Source organism: Pelophylax lessonae (assembly GCF_965119305.1).
Source record: "Pelophylax lessonae genome assembly, chromosome: 3".
In the NCBI taxonomy this organism is placed as follows: domain Eukaryota; kingdom Metazoa; phylum Chordata; class Amphibia; order Anura; family Ranidae; genus Pelophylax; species Pelophylax lessonae.
In genome coordinates, this window is record NC_138770.1 from 39932462 (window position 1) to 39949918 (window position 17457).

At 42.1% G+C, this 17457-nt stretch overlaps 2 protein-coding genes across 2 annotated transcripts in view; both read right to left on the reverse strand.

Moving 5' to 3' along the window:
* The window catches only part of LOC309550289 (uncharacterized protein), a 436279-nt gene that overhangs the window by 389848 nt on the left and 28974 nt on the right, over positions 1–17457 (reverse strand). The window lies entirely within an intron of this gene.
* LOC309550016 (uncharacterized protein) overlaps positions 1–17457 on the reverse strand; it is a gene marked incomplete at its 5' end in the record, with an annotated part of 165495 nt that overhangs the window by 142082 nt on the left and 5956 nt on the right. Inside the window, one exon of the mRNA XM_082250488.1 lies at positions 7996–8300. Within this exon, the coding sequence (XP_082106614.1) occupies positions 7996–8300 (305 nt within the window). The remainder of the gene's footprint in view (positions 1–7995; positions 8301–17457) is intronic.

The following is a 17457-nucleotide window of genomic DNA, read 5'->3' on the forward strand; positions in this document are numbered from 1 at the left end:
CGCTCGGGTTCGGCACATCACGGATCTGGTGGACAGATTAATGGGTGGGGCTGGGGAAGACCCAGCTGTCATGGTACACGTGGGTAACAATGACAATTTCAGACAGAGATGGAGAGTCCTAAAAAACAATTTCAGGGACTTAGAAGCTAAGTTGATGAGTAGGACCTCCAAGGTAGTATTTTCAGAAATACTACCTGTACCTCAAGCCACGCCCAAGAGGCAGCGGGAGATTAGGGAAGTTAACAAGTGGCTGAGGAGCTGGTGTAGTAAGGAGGGTTTCAAGTTCCTGGAGAACTGAGCCGACTTTTCAGTCGGCTACCGGCTCTTTGGTAGGGACGGTTTTCACCTAAATGGGGAGAGTGCAAGCGTACTGGGAGAGAAGATACCAACAAGTTAGAGGGGCTTTTAAACTAGGTGATGGGGGGGAGGGTACAGATGTAGAAGTAGCTAGCGGGGAGCAAGGTTCAACGGGCAGTAATGCGGACACTAGCGGTAGGATATAGTATGCAACTGGACAAAATTACAAGGTTTGTATAGCAATGCTAGAAGCCTGGCCAACAAGATGGGAGAGCTGGAGCTGCTAATGTATGAGGAGGATTTAAATTTTGTGGGGATTGCAGAGACTTGGTTTGACAGCTCTCATGATTGGCTGGCGACCATTCAGGGGTATTCCCGATATCGCAGAGATAGAGAAGGAAGAAAAGGGGGAGGGGTATGTCTGTATATTAAGAACAGTGTAAAGGTAAAATGGAGGGATGACATCACAAATGGAGCAAAGGAGGAGGTAGAATCCCTGTGGGTAGAACTTCAAAGGGGTGGCACTATGGGGAAAGTATTATTGGGCGTATGCTATAGGCCCCCCAAACCAGAGGGAGAAGGGGGAGGCAGACCTCCTATCACAGCTTGGAATGGCAGCAAGCATGGAAAATGGGGGACTTTAACTATCCAGATATACTTTGTAGATTGGGCAGAAGGAACCGCGCATTCATCCAAGGCTCGACAGTTCCTAAAAGTTTTGCAGGACAATTTCATGCGTCAGATGGTGAACGCACTGACAAGAAACAATGCGGTACTAGACCTACTGATTACCAACAATACTGACCTGATCTCGGATATAGAAATACGGGGCAACTTCGGAAACAGTGACCATAGGTCAATCAGTTTCAGTATAAATCATAGAAGTAGGAAACACAAGGGTAATATAAGGACACTGAATTTCAAAAGAGCCGACTTCCCTAAACTACACTCTTTGATAGACAATATAAAATGGGATAGAACCCTGGGAATAAAGAACATGGAGGAAAAATGGGAGTGCTTCAAGAACATACTAAATAAAGGGATAGGCCAGTGCATCCCAAAAGGGAATACGTTTAAAAGAGCAAAAATAAACCCTCCAACATTAAAAATGCATATTAAAACTAAAGAAAAGGCCTCCAAAAATTACAAGGATGAGGGGTCATTGGCAGCATTCAAGCATTACAAAGCGTGCAATAAGAAATGTAAAGGCCAAATCAAGGAGGCTAAAATAGAACACGAAAGAAAAACAGAAGAGAGTAAAAAAAAAAACCAAGAAATTCTTTAAGTATATAAATAGTAAGAAAGCGAGACCAGAACACATTGGCCCCTTAAAAGACGATGAAGAGAATCTGGCCACAGAGGACAGAGAGAAGGTGAAAGTGCTAAATAAATTATTCTCTTCATTTTTCACAAAAGAATTGGGGGGCTAAAGTAACCCAGCTTGTTATGTTAAAATAAATAATACACCTCAGGAAGCACCCCCATGGTTAACAGAAGATAGACTTAGAGCTAAACTTGAAAAACTTAACATAAATAAATCACCGGGACCGGATGGCTTGCACCCGAGGGTTCTTCAAGAACTCAGCCAGATGCTAGCCAGACCATTGTTCTTGATCTTTATGGATAGTCTACAGATGGGTATGGTGCCAGCTGATTGGAAAAAAGTCAACAATTCTGTGTTTTTCTGTCAGTATGGGGTGCTATGTGTACATTCATGAGGAAGAAGAATGAACCTAAATGATTTTAGCAAATGGCTGCAATATAACAAAGAGTGGAAAATTTAAGGGGCTCTGAATACTTTCCATACCCACTGTATGTAAGAGACAATCACCCCCCCCTTTTTTTTTTCCTCTTTTCTTTTCTCCCCTCCCCAACTCTCTCGACTAAGCCATCTCCAAAAGACCATTATGCATACACATCATAATTTCACCGTGCCCCATATAAGCCCGATCTATTATGAGTCACACACCAACAATAGACCTGACCCACACCAATACTGACTCCTCTACGCTCATTCACCTCTTGGGAACTATTGACTATGGTCTATACCTCCACCATACTCATATACAGTAAAGAAGAAATCCTGAACCGATTTTTTCGTTTATTTTCATGTTGCTTCAAATTATTGGTTATACAAACTTGTAGAATATATCAGGACTGGACCATTATATTAAAGGTTTATGCATTGTCAATTGACTCTTACCTACAACTTAACTTTGCATAATTAATTGTTGTTATACAATTAATGTTCAGATTCTGTATATGTTACAATTTTTTTTTCTAAATAAAAATCTTTATGGAAAAAAAAAAAAAAAAAGACTTACCGGCAACTCTGTTTCCATGAGTCTTCCAGGACAGCCTGATCCCCACTCTTGTTTTGTTTTTGTTTTTTAAATACATTTTATTAAAATAATTCACCAATACAAAGTATACATCTTGAACAGAAGTCAAGATTTGTGTATTTTACACTTCGTAATGAATATGTTAATAGGCTGAGATATGCACGCTTATTTTATGATGTTTTGTTTAGGATTTGTCCTTTGTTTCTCTTTTTAAAACTGACCAATTCTGCAGAGGGATTTCCTTTTAAAGTGTACTTGGTGATGCGTTTCCTGTTCCTGTTGAAGGAGGTGCTACAGTCAGGTCCATAAATATTGGGACTTCGACACAATTCTAATCTTTTTGGCTCTATACACCACCACAATGGATTAAAGAACAAGATGTGCTTTAACTGCTGACTTTCAGCTTTAATTTGAGGGTATTTACATCCAATTCAGGTGAACAGTGTAGGAATTAATATATACAGTTTGTATATGTGCCTCCCACTTTTTAGAGGTCAAAAGTAATGGGACAGATTAACAATCATAAATCAAACTTTCACTTTTTAATACTTGGTTGCAAATCCTTTGCAGTCTATTACAGCCTGAAGTCTGGAATGCATAGACATCACCAGACGCTGGGTTTCATCCCTGGTGATGCTCTGCCAGGCCTCTACTGCAACTGTCTTCAGTTCCTGCTTGTTCTTGGGGCATTTTGTCTTCAGAAAGTGAAACATAGAAACATAGAATGTGTCGGCAGGTAAGAACCATTTGGCCCATCTAGTCTGCCCAATATATCTGAATCCTATGAATAGTCCCTGGCCCTATCTTATATGAAGGATAGCCTTATGCCTGTCCCATGCATGCTTAAACTCCTTCACTGTATTTGCAGCTACCACTTCTGCAGGAAGATTATTCCATGCATCCACTACTCTCTCAGTAAAGTAATACTTCCTCATATTACTTTTAAACCTTTGCCCCTCTAATTTAAAATTGTGTCCTCTTGTGGTAGTTTTTCTTCTTTTAAATATACTCTCCTCCTTTACCGAGTTGATTCCCTTTATGTATTTAAAAGTTTCTATCATATCCCCTCTGTCTCTTCTTTCTTCCAAGCTATACATGTTAAGGTCCTTTAACCTTTCCTGGTAAGTTTTTTCCTGCAATCCATGTACTAGTTTAGTAGCTCTTCTCTGAACTCTCTCTAGAGTATCTATATCCTTCTGGAGATATGGCCTCCAGTACTGCGCACAATACTCCAAGTAAGGTCTCACCAGTGTTCTGTACAGCGGCATAAGCACTTCTCTCTTTCTACTGCTTATACCTCTCCCTATACATCCAAGCATTCTGCTGGCATTTCGTGCTGCTCTATTACATTGTCTTCCCACCTTTAAGTCTTCTGAAATAATTACTCCTAAATCCCTTTCCTCAGATACTGAGGTCAGAACTGTGTCAAATATTCTATATTCTGCCCTTGGGTTTTTACGCTCCAGGTGCATTATCTTGCACTTATCCACATTAAATTTCAGTTGCCAGAGTTCTGACCATTCTTCTAGTTTTCCTAAATCCTTTTCCATTTGGCGTTTCCCTCCAGGAACATCAACCCTGTTACATATCTTTGTGTCATCAGCAAAAAGACAAACCTTACCATCGAGGCCTTTTGCAATATCACTTATGAAGATATTAAACAAAATTGGTCCCAGTACAGATCCCTGAGGTACCCCACTGGTAACATGACCTTGTTCTGAATGTTCTCCATTGACTACAACCCTCTGTTGTCTGTCACTCAGCCACTGCCTGTGAAATGCATGCTCAATCGGATTCAGGTCAGGTGAATGACTTGGCCATTGCATAACATTCCACTTCTTTCCCTTTCTTTGGTTGCTTTCGCAGTATGCTTCGTGTCATTGTCCATCTGCACTAGGGCTAAAAGATATTCGATTTTTACATCAACATCGTGCTGTGAGCGTGGGCGATAGTCACATCGCCAGAACATGCGATGGAAGACAGTGTGGAAGGCAGAGAAGTCGGGACTCACAGTGAGTAGAAGTCTGCCCTGCAGCTAGTTCTCCTGACTGAGCGGTGAGCAGTGCACCGTGAGCAGCGGCACAGGGAACCAATCACGCGTGCCTGCACACGTGATTGGTTCGCTGTGCCGCTACTCACGACGTGATTGGTCTGCTGTGCCGCTGCTCACGGCACTCACCGCTCAGTCAGGAGAACTAGCTCTAGGGCAGACTGAACATGTCAGGGGACGGATGTTAGGCTGTGTTCTTCTACTCACTATGAGTCCCGACTTCTCTGCCTTCCACCACACTGTCTTCTTAACCTGCTGTGATACTTCCCAGTTCCCTAAATTAACATTAACCCTGGCCTGTATGATACAATCAGAAGGCTGCACTACTTCCCTACAGTAACATTAACCCTGTATGGTACAATCAGAAGGCTGCACTACTTCCCTACAGTAACATTAAACCTGGCCTGTATGGTACAATCAGAAGGCTGCACAACTTCCCTACAGTAACATTAACCCTGTATGGTACAATCAGAAGGCTACACTACTTCCCTACAGTAACATTAACCCTGTATGGTACAATCAGAAGGCTGCACTACTTTCCTACAGTAACATTAACCCTGTATGGTACAATCAGAAGGCTGCAGTACTGCCCTACATTAACCCTGTATGGTCAGAAGGCTGCACGTTCCGCGTGCCTGCACAGTCACACGTCATTAGTTTGTTGTGCCACTGCTAACGGCGCTCACCGCTCAGTCACAGCCAACATTCATCACTACTAAAAATGCGCGATGAAGAGGATCCGCCGCAAAAAAATATTGCAATATATATCGTTGGGAAAAAAAATATCGCAATGTGATTTTTTTTCAATATCGTGCAGCCCTAATCTGCACTGTGAAGCGCCATCCAATGAGTTCTGAAGCATTTGGCTGAATATGAGCAGATAATATTGCCTGAAACACTTGAGAATTCATCCTGCTGCTTTTGTCAGCAGTCACATCATCAATAAATACAAGAGAACCAGTTCCATTGGCAGCCATACATGCCCACGCCATGACACTACCACCACCATGCTTCACTGATGAGGTGGTATGCTTTGGATCATGAGCAGTTCCTTTCCTTTTCCATACTCTTCTCTTCCCATCACTCTGGTACAAGTTGATCTTGGTCTCATCTGTCCATAGGATGTTGTTCCAGAACTGTGAAGGCTTTTTTAGATGTTGTTTGGCAAACTCTAATCTGGCCTTCCTGTTTTTGAGGCTCACCAATGGTTTACATCTTGTGGTGAACCCTCTGTATTCTTCTCTTGATTGTTGACTTTGACACACATACACCTACCTCCTGGAGAGTGTTCTTGATCTGGCCAACTGTTGTGAAGGGTGTTTTCTTCACCAGGGAAAGAATTCTTCAGTCATCTTCAGTTGTTTTCCGTGATCTTCCGGGTCTTTTGGTGTTGCTAAGCTCACCGGTGCATTCTTTCTTTTTAAAAATGTTTCAAACAGTTGATTTGGCCACAACTAATGTTTTTGCTACAGTGCCTTGTGAAAGTATTCAGCCCCCTTGAACTTTTTGACCTTTTGCCACATTTCAGCCTTCAAACATAAAGATATAAAACTATAATTTTTTGTGAAGAATCAACAACAAGTGGGACACAATCATGATGTGGAACAAAATTTATTGGATATTTCAAACTTTTTTAACAAATAAAAAACTGAAAAATTGGGCGTGCAAAATTATTCAGCCCCCTTAAGTTAATACTTTGTAGCGCCACCTTTTGCTGTGATTACAGCTTGGGGTATGTCGCTATCAGTTTTGCAAAACAGCTCGAGCTCAGTGAGGTTGGATGGAGAGCGTTTGTGAACAGCAGTTTTCAGTTCTTTCCACAGATTCTCGATTGGATTCAGGTCTGGACTTTGACTTGGCCATTTGAACACCTGGATATGTTTATTTGTGAACCATTCCATTGTAGATTTTGCTTTATGTTTTGGATCATTGTCTTGTTGGAAGACAAATCTCTGTCCCAGTTTCAGGTCTTTTGCAGACTCCATCAGGTTTTCTTCCAGAATGGTCCTGTATTTGGCTCCATCCATCCAACTTTCGCAAGGCACTGTCTAGATATATATATATATATATATATATATATATATATATATATATATACACATACACATAGAGAGAGAGCGGCAAGAGAGAATAATATCTGTTGCAAAAAACACATGAAAGAATTGCAGCTTACTAACATTGTTTAACATAAAAAGGAATAAGAAGCAAAATAAAAAGCCAGCAAACACAATTATCTTTAATAATTCAACAATTTATACCACAATTAAAATGTATGCTTTTGTGTAAATAACAGAGTTGTAGAATTTGAATCAATGGATGACACTTGCGCCTATTTTTTACGACCTGCTCCTAGTCGGGAATTCCCTAATTCACTATAACGGCGGGTTACGATTGCCAAGGCATAGGCTTGAAACTATTTTCAAGGTCTGAGAATGCGCACATGTGCTGCTTCATGGTCGTATGCTGTGGGAGAATTTTTTACTTTTCACACTTTCATTGAGATTTCTTTTTACACATCAATTTTTGATTTTGTTTCAAAGCAGATCATGTCCAAACATTATACCACATCTTTAAGAACCGTTTCAACTATGCTATCATGCTTGAAACATTATTTCCATGAGCAATGGTGGTACTTTTAGTACAACTATTAATTTACTCACTCGCTGACGGATATTGCCGATAGTGAATTTGCTTCTGCAATTACGTTTTCACGCACGCTATACTGAATTCAGTGTAGGAGTATATCTACGGCGGTTTCGCCGTAGAAACTAAAAGTACGCACGTACGCCAGTGAGGCGTTATAGTGAATTGGGCCCTATGTAACTATATCTGAGGTGTATATCAGGTTTTGCTTCTTCCATGTTTGAGAGACATTTCCCATACTCAAGGCACTAATACACCTTAAGGGTTGTGTGGGATCCCTGATGTACAGGAAGACAGGACTTCAGTGAGTAACAGTTCCCTCACACAGGAAAGGAATACGGCTTCTCCCCTGTGTGAGACCTCTGGTGTGTGTAAAGATTGGACTTCCTTGAAAAACATTTCCCGCACTCAGGACAGGAATAAGGCTTCTCCCCCGTGTGAGATCTCTGATGTGTGTAAAGATGAGGCTTGTATGAAAAACATTTCCCACACTCAGGACAGGAATGCGGCTTTTCACCTGTGTGAATTCTCTGATGGATATTAAGACTGGACTTCCTTGAAAAAAATTCCCCGCACTCAGAACAGGAAAATGGCTTGTCGTCTTCTGTGTGAGATCTCTGATGTGTGTAAAGGCGGGCCATCTGTGAAAAAGATTTCCCGCACTCGGGACAGGAATATGTCTTTTCACACATGTGAAATCTCTGATGTCTGCAAAGATTGGATTTATCTGAAAAACATTTCCTGCACTCAGGACAGGAAAATGGCTTCTCCCCTGTGTGGGACCTCTGATGTGTGACAAGTTTTGTTTTTACCACAAAACATTTCCCGCACTCGGAGCAGCAATACGGCTTCTCACCTGTGTGAGATCTTTTATGTACATTAAGATAGGATTTGAAACTAAAACACTTCCCGCACTCAGAACAGGAAAACCTCTTATCTGTCGGAAGAACAGCACCGTCCCTCACAGTCTGAGGTTCCTCAGGATAAGAGGAATACGATGGTCCGGCACTGTCCCTCACAGTCTGAGGTTCCTCAGAATAAGAGGAATATGATGGTCCATCTACACTGTGTAGTGCTGGATGGATATTTGAGGTAGCCGGGTTTTCTCCTGGACTATACTGTGTGATGTCCTCATCTTCTACTTTACAGCCTGGAGACAAAGTGAGACAATCCTCTGAGGTTTTCCTCATCTCCCGTCCATCTACTAAAATAGAAATAAAAAGATTATTACTAGACATGAGCAGATTGGTTCCCCTAAACCAGGACTCCGCCCACATCAGGCAGCTTTGTCTCTTAAGGGATCTTACAATTCCAAGGTAACTAGTAAATGGGTCCTCTGATCTCCTACCAGTTAATTTCTTTATTGATGGACCTTAGTCAGAGAGTGAGGATGGGGGGAGAACAACCAAAGTGAAGACCAGACTGATCCTGAAGACCACCATCATTGGATTATTGACTCCCCATTATTATTTTCTGTTTAAGGTTGCAAAGTTTGAGGATGTTATCACATTATTATCAACATGTAAAAGTCTGTGCTCTAATCAGATCATCAGATATAAAATGTCCAGCTGGTAGAAAATGGGTGAAACTAGAGAGAATCCATATTATGTGTATATATAGCAGTGGGTAGAGGGGAGAGAGCAGAAGTCATGACTATGTAATGTACAACATATTGTATAAGATACAACAGATAGGACTATATAGTATCAGAATGATGTAATGTACAACATAGAGTATATAGTGCAGGCGTCAGGAGTATGTAATGTACAACATAGAGTATATAGTGCAGGGGTCAGGAGTATGTAATGTACAACATAGAGTATATAGTGCAGGGGTCAGTAGTATGTAACATGAAGTATAAATTATACAGTGTAATGGTCATGACTCATATTATTAGTATTTAGTGAAAGTTTAAATGTTTCCTTGTTGCCTAGGTTTAGTAACGTCTATGGTAAAAATCAACATTTTGCTGCCAGCTGAACCCCAGAATCTCCATAAATCCAGTCGAGATACATAAATTGTGTCTGCAGCACAGAGAAGGAAGATTTTTCCGAGAGAAATACAGGATGGGGAACACAGCTCAGGAAAGTGAACAGGGGATTACAGGCTGATATCACCCAGTTTCTGCCCTACTCTGGGCCAATCAGTAAGCAGTATGGGTGGAGGAATGTATTTAGTGTTAATTACCCACCTGTGCTGATCTCTGTAGGAGTGTCCTCCTCTATAAATGTCCCCGTTATTCCATCATCCTTCATAGACTGCTGATCATCCCTCACATATGTCTCTTCTTCTTCTGCTTTAACCTCAAATTCTATATCGATTGGGTCTCCGCTCTAAATACAAAAGAAAAATAAGAGAAAACATAATCTTTAAAATATAAGCTCACATACAAAATCCACACTTTGTCTCCTTTGTCCATGTTCTACGATTCTCCGCCCCACCAACCTTGTAACATTGAGGGATGGTGTGACCTTCTTGTGTGGAATCCCGGGAATACAGAGGATGGGGACATCTCTCTGGTGGGTTTCTGTAGCTGGATAACTCCGTCATGGTGTCCTGGTACAGATCTTTGTGTTCTTTTAGAAACTCTGACTCCTCCATCACCACATCCTCATCATCCTCCTCTTTTATCTCTTCCTTAACTTCAACTTTAGAATCTCTCAGGTTTCCCTTCTAAATATAGAATAAAAATGATATCAATTGTAACAATGCAGATAATGTACAGATCTTAGTGATCCTATCAGTGATTGTTCCTCATCTACCTGATGATGGGGAGGGATGGTGTGATCTTCCTGTGTGGAATCCCCGGAATACAGAGGACGGGGACATCTCTCTGGTGGGTTCCTATTACTGGATCCATCTGTAGGAAACACACACACTGACTGAATACATTGTTTCTATGTGTTTATCAGATGATGGGGGATCTAGGTGGAGCCTCCGTACTGCTCTCTCCTTTACAATAAAGTCTCCTCTTACCCGGTGATGTGAGGAGCGGCTGATTCTCCATCATGACGTCCTTGTAGAGATCCTTCTGTCCTTCTAAATACTCCCAGTCCTCCATGGAGAAATAGACAGTGACATCCTGACACCTTATAGGAACCTGACACACACAATGATACAGTCACCAACCAGTCACATAAATACAGGTAATCTGGTTGAAAAAAAGTCCATCCAGTTCCACCAATATAGAAAAAAAAAAACACACACATAGAAAACCTCCATATACCCAATCCTATCCCCACCGATGATCCAGAGGAAGGAAAAAAATCCCAATAAAGTATGATCCAATCTGCTACAGGAGGGTAAAAAAATCCTTCCTGATAAAACAACAGGCAATTAGATATTCCCTGGATCAGCTTTACTATACAATATTAGTATCCTGTTATATTATGTACATTTAGGAAAGAATCCAGGATTTTCTTGAAAAAGCAATCTACTGAGTTGGACAGAACCGGCTCTTGAGGGAGTCTATTCTACATTTTTACAGCTGTTACATGAAGAAGCCTTTCTGAATTTGGAGATTAAATCTTTTTTCCTCCAGAAGTAAAGAGTGCCCCCTTCTTCTCTGTAATGACCTTTGGTGAAAAATTATACACCAAGTTCATTAGTTGGACCCCTTATGTATTTATACATGGTGATCATATCCCCCTTATGTATTTATACATGGTGATCATATCTCCCCCTTATGTATTTATACATGGAGATTAGAGCTGCACGATTAATCGTATGAAAATCGCGATCTCGATTCACCCCCCCCTGATGATCTAAACCTGAAATATGCTCGATTCTTTGCATAGCTGCATAGCAGAGAGAACAGCTGTGGAAAAAAAAAAAAGCCTCCCGGCAAACGCCTATCAGCATAGTCTCCCAGTAACTATAAACAAAAATGATTACATTGTATCTTTTCCTTCCCTCTGCCAGGGAGAAAGGAAGTTTAACCTCTTAAAGACTGGACCTTTTTCTGACACTTGTTGCTTGCAAGTTAAAATAATTTTTTTTTGCTAGAAAAGTACTTAGAACCCCCAAACATTTTATATATTTTTTTTAGCAGAGACCCTACAGAATAAAATGGCGATTGTTGTAATATTTTATGTCACACTGTATTTGCGCAGCAGTCTTTCAAACGCAATTAATAGACTTTAATGAATAAAAAAAAAACGTAACAGTAAAGTTATCCCAATTTTTTTTTGTTACACAGAGAATCGTGAGAGAATCGTGATCTTTATTCCAAGCTAAAAAATCGTGATTCTCATTTTGGCCAGAATCGTGCAGCTCTAATGGAGATCATATCCCCCTTATGTATTTATACATGGTGATGATATCCCTCCCCCCTTATGTATTTATACATGGTGACAAAATCCCCCCTTATGTATTTATACATGGAGATCATATCCCCCCCTTATGTATTTATACATGGTGATGATATCCCCCCTTATGTATTTATACATGGTGATCATACCCCCCTTATGCATTTATACATGGTGATCATATACCCCCTTATGTATTTATACATGGAGATCATATCCCCACTTATGTATTTATACAGGGTGATCATATCTCCCCTTATGTATTTATACTAGGGATGCACCGAAATTTTAAGCTGAAAATGGGCCTATCCCATTTCGGCCGAAAATGGGTTAAAAATGCAGAAATGAATGGCCGCCGTGAGGAAGGAGGAGGGCGCAGTGCAGGTTTGAAAAGTCCCGCCTCTGGCCGGCCGCCCGCCTCTCAGTGATGTCCCTACTGCCACTATGTATATGAATGAACTGACACATGCGGGTATCTCCTCTGACAGGGAAGTGAAGCGCTCACATAGTTATAGCTATTAGCGGCCGCTCGCCCGCCCTCCTGCCCAGTGTGTCAGTTCATTCATGTACAGATTGTAGTAGTAGTGACATCACAGGGAGGCGGGCCGCCGGCCAGAGGCACGTCTTTTGGTATTAGTATTATGCAGCATGAGGGGGTTAATGTATTGTCACTGCTGGTCACTGATGCATTAGTGACCGACCAGTGGCAGTTAATTAACCCCTTTGTGCTGCATTAGTGCAACCAGTATCAGTGCAACCAGTGTTAATTAACACTGATACTGGTTGCACTAATGCAGCACAAAGGGGTTAATTAACTGCCACTGGTTGGTCACTAATGCATCAGTGACCAGCAGTGCCAGTACATTAACCCCCTCATGCTGCATAATACAAATACCATTGGTAATTAAATTAACCTCTTGCCAACCCATCACAGTACATATACTGTGACAGGGTGGCAGCGACAGGTGTACGTCGCTGCCTGTTTTTGGTGTATGCCCCTCTTCTATGTATTTTAAAATTATTTGGGGGAAAAAGTAATTTTCGGTTTTCGGCCAAGGGCATCCTGCATTTTCGGTTTCAGCCCAGAATTTTCATTTCGGTGCATCCCTAATTTATACATGGTGATCATATCTCCCCTTATGTATTTATACATGGTGATCATATCCCCTCGTATGTATTTATACATGATGATCATATCCCCTCTTATGTATTTATACATGGTGATCATATCTCCCCTTATGTATTTATACATGGTGACCATATCCCCTCTTATGTATTTATACATGGTGATCATATCCCCTCTTATGTATTTGTACATGATGATCATATCCCCTCTTATGTATTTATACATGGTGATCATATCCCCCCTTATGTATTTATACATGGTGATCATATCCCCCCCTTATGTATTTATAAATGGAGCTTGCTTTGGAAACCGCAGCTTGGCATTGCATGCTATTATTAAGCTTAGGATCTACCAGAACATCCAGATCCTTATCCACCATTGATTCCCCCAGTTCTACCCCCCTAGTATGTATGATGCATGCATATTCCCCCCCCCCCCAAGTGCAGAACTGCACATTTATCAACATTAAACCTCATTTGCCACATATTTGCCCAATGAAACAGTGCATTGAGTTCGGCTTGGAGATATCCTATAAGGAAGTTATTCCACTGCAAAGCTTGGTGTCATCTGCAAAGACTGAAATCCCAGACCCCCCATCATTTATGAATAGATTAAAAAGTAAGGATCCCAACACTGAACCTTGGGGTACACCACTGATAATCTTAGACCATTCAGAGTAAGAATCATTACCCACTACTCTCTGAATTCTATCTTTTAGCCAATTTTCTATCCATTTACAAACTGATCTTTCCAAGCCTGTAGACTTTAACTTACACATTAGCCATGTGGGGAGAACTGTCTCCAAGTATACCACGTTCACAGCCACCCCTCTGTCCAAGTATACCACGTCCACAGCCACCCCTCTGTCCAAGTTTACCACATCCACAGCCACCCCTCTGTCCAAGTATACCACATCCACAGCCACCCCTCTGTCCAAGTATACCACGTCCACAGCAACCCCTCTGTCCAAGTATACCACGTCCACAGCCACCCCTCTGTCCAAGTATACCACGTCCACAGCCACCCCTCTGTCCAAGTATACCACGTCCACAGCCACCCCTCTGTCCATGTATACCACGTCCACAGCCACCCCTCTGTCCATGTATACCACGTCCACAGCCACCCCTCTGTCCATGTATACCACGTCCACAGCCACCCCTCTGTCTGAATATACCAGGTCCACAGCCATCCCTCTGTCCTAGTATACCACATCCCCAGCCACCCCTCTGTCCTAGTATACCACATCCACAGCCACCCCTTTGTCCAAGTCTACCACGTCCACAGCCACCCCTCTGTCCAAGTCTACCACGTCCACAGCCACCCCTCTGTCCAAGTCTACCACGTCCACAGCCACCCCTCTGTCCAAGTCTACCACGTCCACAGCCACCCCTCTGTCCAAGTATACCACGTCCACAGTCACCCCCTCTGTCCAAGTATACCACTACCACAGCCCCCCCTCTGTCCAAATACAGTATTTTACAAAAATGAGTACACTCCTCACATTTTTGTAAATATTTTATTCTATCTTTTCATGTGACAACACTGAAGAAGCTTGTATAACAGTGTAAATTTGCTGTCCACTCAAAATAACTTAACACACAGCAATTAATATCTAAACCGCTGGCAACAAAAGTGAGTACACCCCTAAGTAAAAATGTCCAAATTGGTCTCAATTAGCCATTTTTCCTCCCCGGTGTCATGTGACTTGTTAGTGTTACAAGGTCTCAGGTGTGAATGGGAAGCAGGTGTGTTAAATTTGGTGTTATCGCTCTCACTCTCTCATACTGGTCACTGGAAGGTCAACATGGCACCTCATGGCACAGAACTCTCTGAGGATCTGAAAAAAAACCTAGGCTATAAGAAGATTGCCAAGACCCTGAAACTGAGCTGCAGCATGGTGGCCAAGACCATACAGCGGTTTAACAGGACAGGTTCCACTCAGAACAGGCCTCGCCATGTTCGACCAAAGAAGTTGAGTGCACGTGCTCAGCGTCATATCCAGAGGTTGTCTTTTGGAAATAGACGTATGAGTGCTGTCGTCCCAAGAAGGAAGCCTCTTCTAAAGATGATGCGCAAGAAAGCCCGCAAACAGTTTGCTGAAGACAAGAAGACTAAGGACATGGATTACTGGAACCATCTCCTGTGGTCTGATGAGACCAATATAAATTTGGTTCAGAAGGTGTCAAGCGTGTGTGGCAGCAACCAGGTGAGGAGTACAAAGACAAGTGTGTCTTGCCTACAGTCAAGCATGGTGGTGGGAGTGTCATGGTCTGGGGCCGCATGAGTGCTTCCGGCACTGGGGAGCTAAAGTTCATTGAGGGAACCATGAATGGCAACATGTACTGTGACATACCGAAACAGAGCATGATCCCCTCACTTCGGAGAATGGCCCGCTAGGCAGTATTCCAACATGATAACGACCCCAGGGTCCTACATGTTTCGCCATTTCGATGGCTTCGTCAGGGACCGAATGACTTATGACCTCTCAAATAGTTCTAGGCAGTAACAGACAAAATGTTAGGATAGTTCATTTTGCGTGCGTGATCGCACGTATCACAAATTAATACATTATTTCTGTTATGACATAAGCATATATATGGTTAAGTCATTCAAAACTTACCAACAGTTAAGTATCAAAGGGTTTGATGCTTTCGACAATCACATTGGGTAAGATCATGCATGTAAGGCGATGATGGACCACCCCCGAGTCCTAAGGGGGCGCGGGGTATTACATGCCCTCACGGGCTGGCGGATACTGGACCGGGCCAGGACAGGTAGCTGACCTTCTCGTTGTCTTCTTTTCCTCCTTCACTTCACGTTTTTTTTCTCTATTCTCCCTCTCTTTCTCTCTCCCTTCCCGCCGTCACCAGTCACGATTTCTGGGAGTCCCGGTATCACCTTTACTTGGTCCCAACATGTACCCTATCATTTGGTGGGGTTCATGGTAAGACCTGGCTCGTTTGGTTGTTTTCTTTCACAACTCTCTCCTCTTGGGTCACATACACGGCTATATAGCTGTTTTACCAAAATATGCTCAGCCAATGTAGCATCTAAAATGGCCCTCATTTGTCCTCCTTCTTTCAGAGGCGGGGACTTTTCATTTACCGTTGCTAGTTTTGGCAAAATAGCCAGCTACCTGTCCTTGCCCGGTCCAGTATCCGCCAGTCCGTGAGGGCATGTAATACCCCGCGCGGGGGTGGTCCATCATCGCCTTACATGCATGATCATACCCAATGTGATTGTCAAAAGCGTCAAACCCTTTGATACTTAACTGTTGGTAAGTTTTGAATGACTTAACCATATATATGCTTATGTCATAACAGAAATAATGTATTAATTTGTGATACGTGCGATCACGCACGCAAAATGAACTATCCTAACAAACATTTTGTCTGTTACTGCCTAGAACTATTTGAGAGGTCATAAGTCATTCGGTCCCTGACGAAGCCATCGAAATGGCGAAACATGTAGGACCCCGGTGACCCCATGTATCTCTTGGTTCGAAACATCACAGTATCTGTATCAACTGTATCAATTTTATCATGGATCAATGTCCACGTATTGTCACTTATTTGTCGTGTTTTTTGTATGTTTTATGCTGCAAAATGAATTAAACTTTGTACTTTTAACTGGAATTTTCTTTGATTGTCTGTCTTTGCCACAACCACACCACCTTCAAAGTCCCATACCCGTTGGTGGTTCTTTGGCTGACCAGTCAGGCCATTGAACACCCTCTTTTATCCTTCAATAGCACATTGGGGATGTGGTGGTATTGGTCGGCAACAGGTGAACCTATGTCAGTCATCCAATCCTTTTCTCCTTGATGATAACGACCCCAAACACACCTCCAAGACGACCACTGCCGAAAATAATGGTGGCCACACAAAATATTTGGGCCCAATTTGGACATTGTTACTTAGGGGTGTACTCACTTTTGTTGCCAGCGGTTTAGACATTAATGGCTGGGTGTTGAGTTATTTTGAGGGGACAGCACATTTACACTGTTATACAAGCTGTATACTCAATACTTTACATTGTAGCAAAGTGTCATTTCTTCAGTGTTGTCACATGAAAAGATAGAATAAAATATTGACAAAAATTTGAGGGGTGTACGCACTTTTGTGAGATACTGTATATCACATGTCCACAGCCACCCCTTTGTCCAAGCTTTTATTTACCTCCTCATTAAAAGAAATCAGATTTGTCTGACAACGTCTCTCTTTCATGAATCCATGCTGTCTGTTACTTAAAATATTTTTTCCAGCAAGAACTCATCTATATGATCTTTTATGACACTCTCCAGTATCTTCCCGACTATAGAAGTTACACTAACCGGTCTATAGTTACTTGGCAAAGACTTTGATCCCTTTTTAAATATAGGCACCACATTGGCCCTACGCCAATCCAGGGGTACTACTCCAGTCCTTAACAAGTCCCTAAAAATTAGAAACAAAGGCTTTGAAATGACATCCCTTGTCTGTTAATGGGACTGGGAATGGATAATGTCCCAGAATTCCCAGCACCGCCCACCTCTCCTCCATGATCGCTCTGCGCTCTGGTGACTTCTAGAATCTTCTTTTTATCATATGGTCATATGATCATGACTTCACAGGAGAAAATCTGTAAATATGAGCATAAAGTGATGTCATGTGACCTCCCAGAATCCTCCTCACCTCTCCGGTCAGGTCTGTG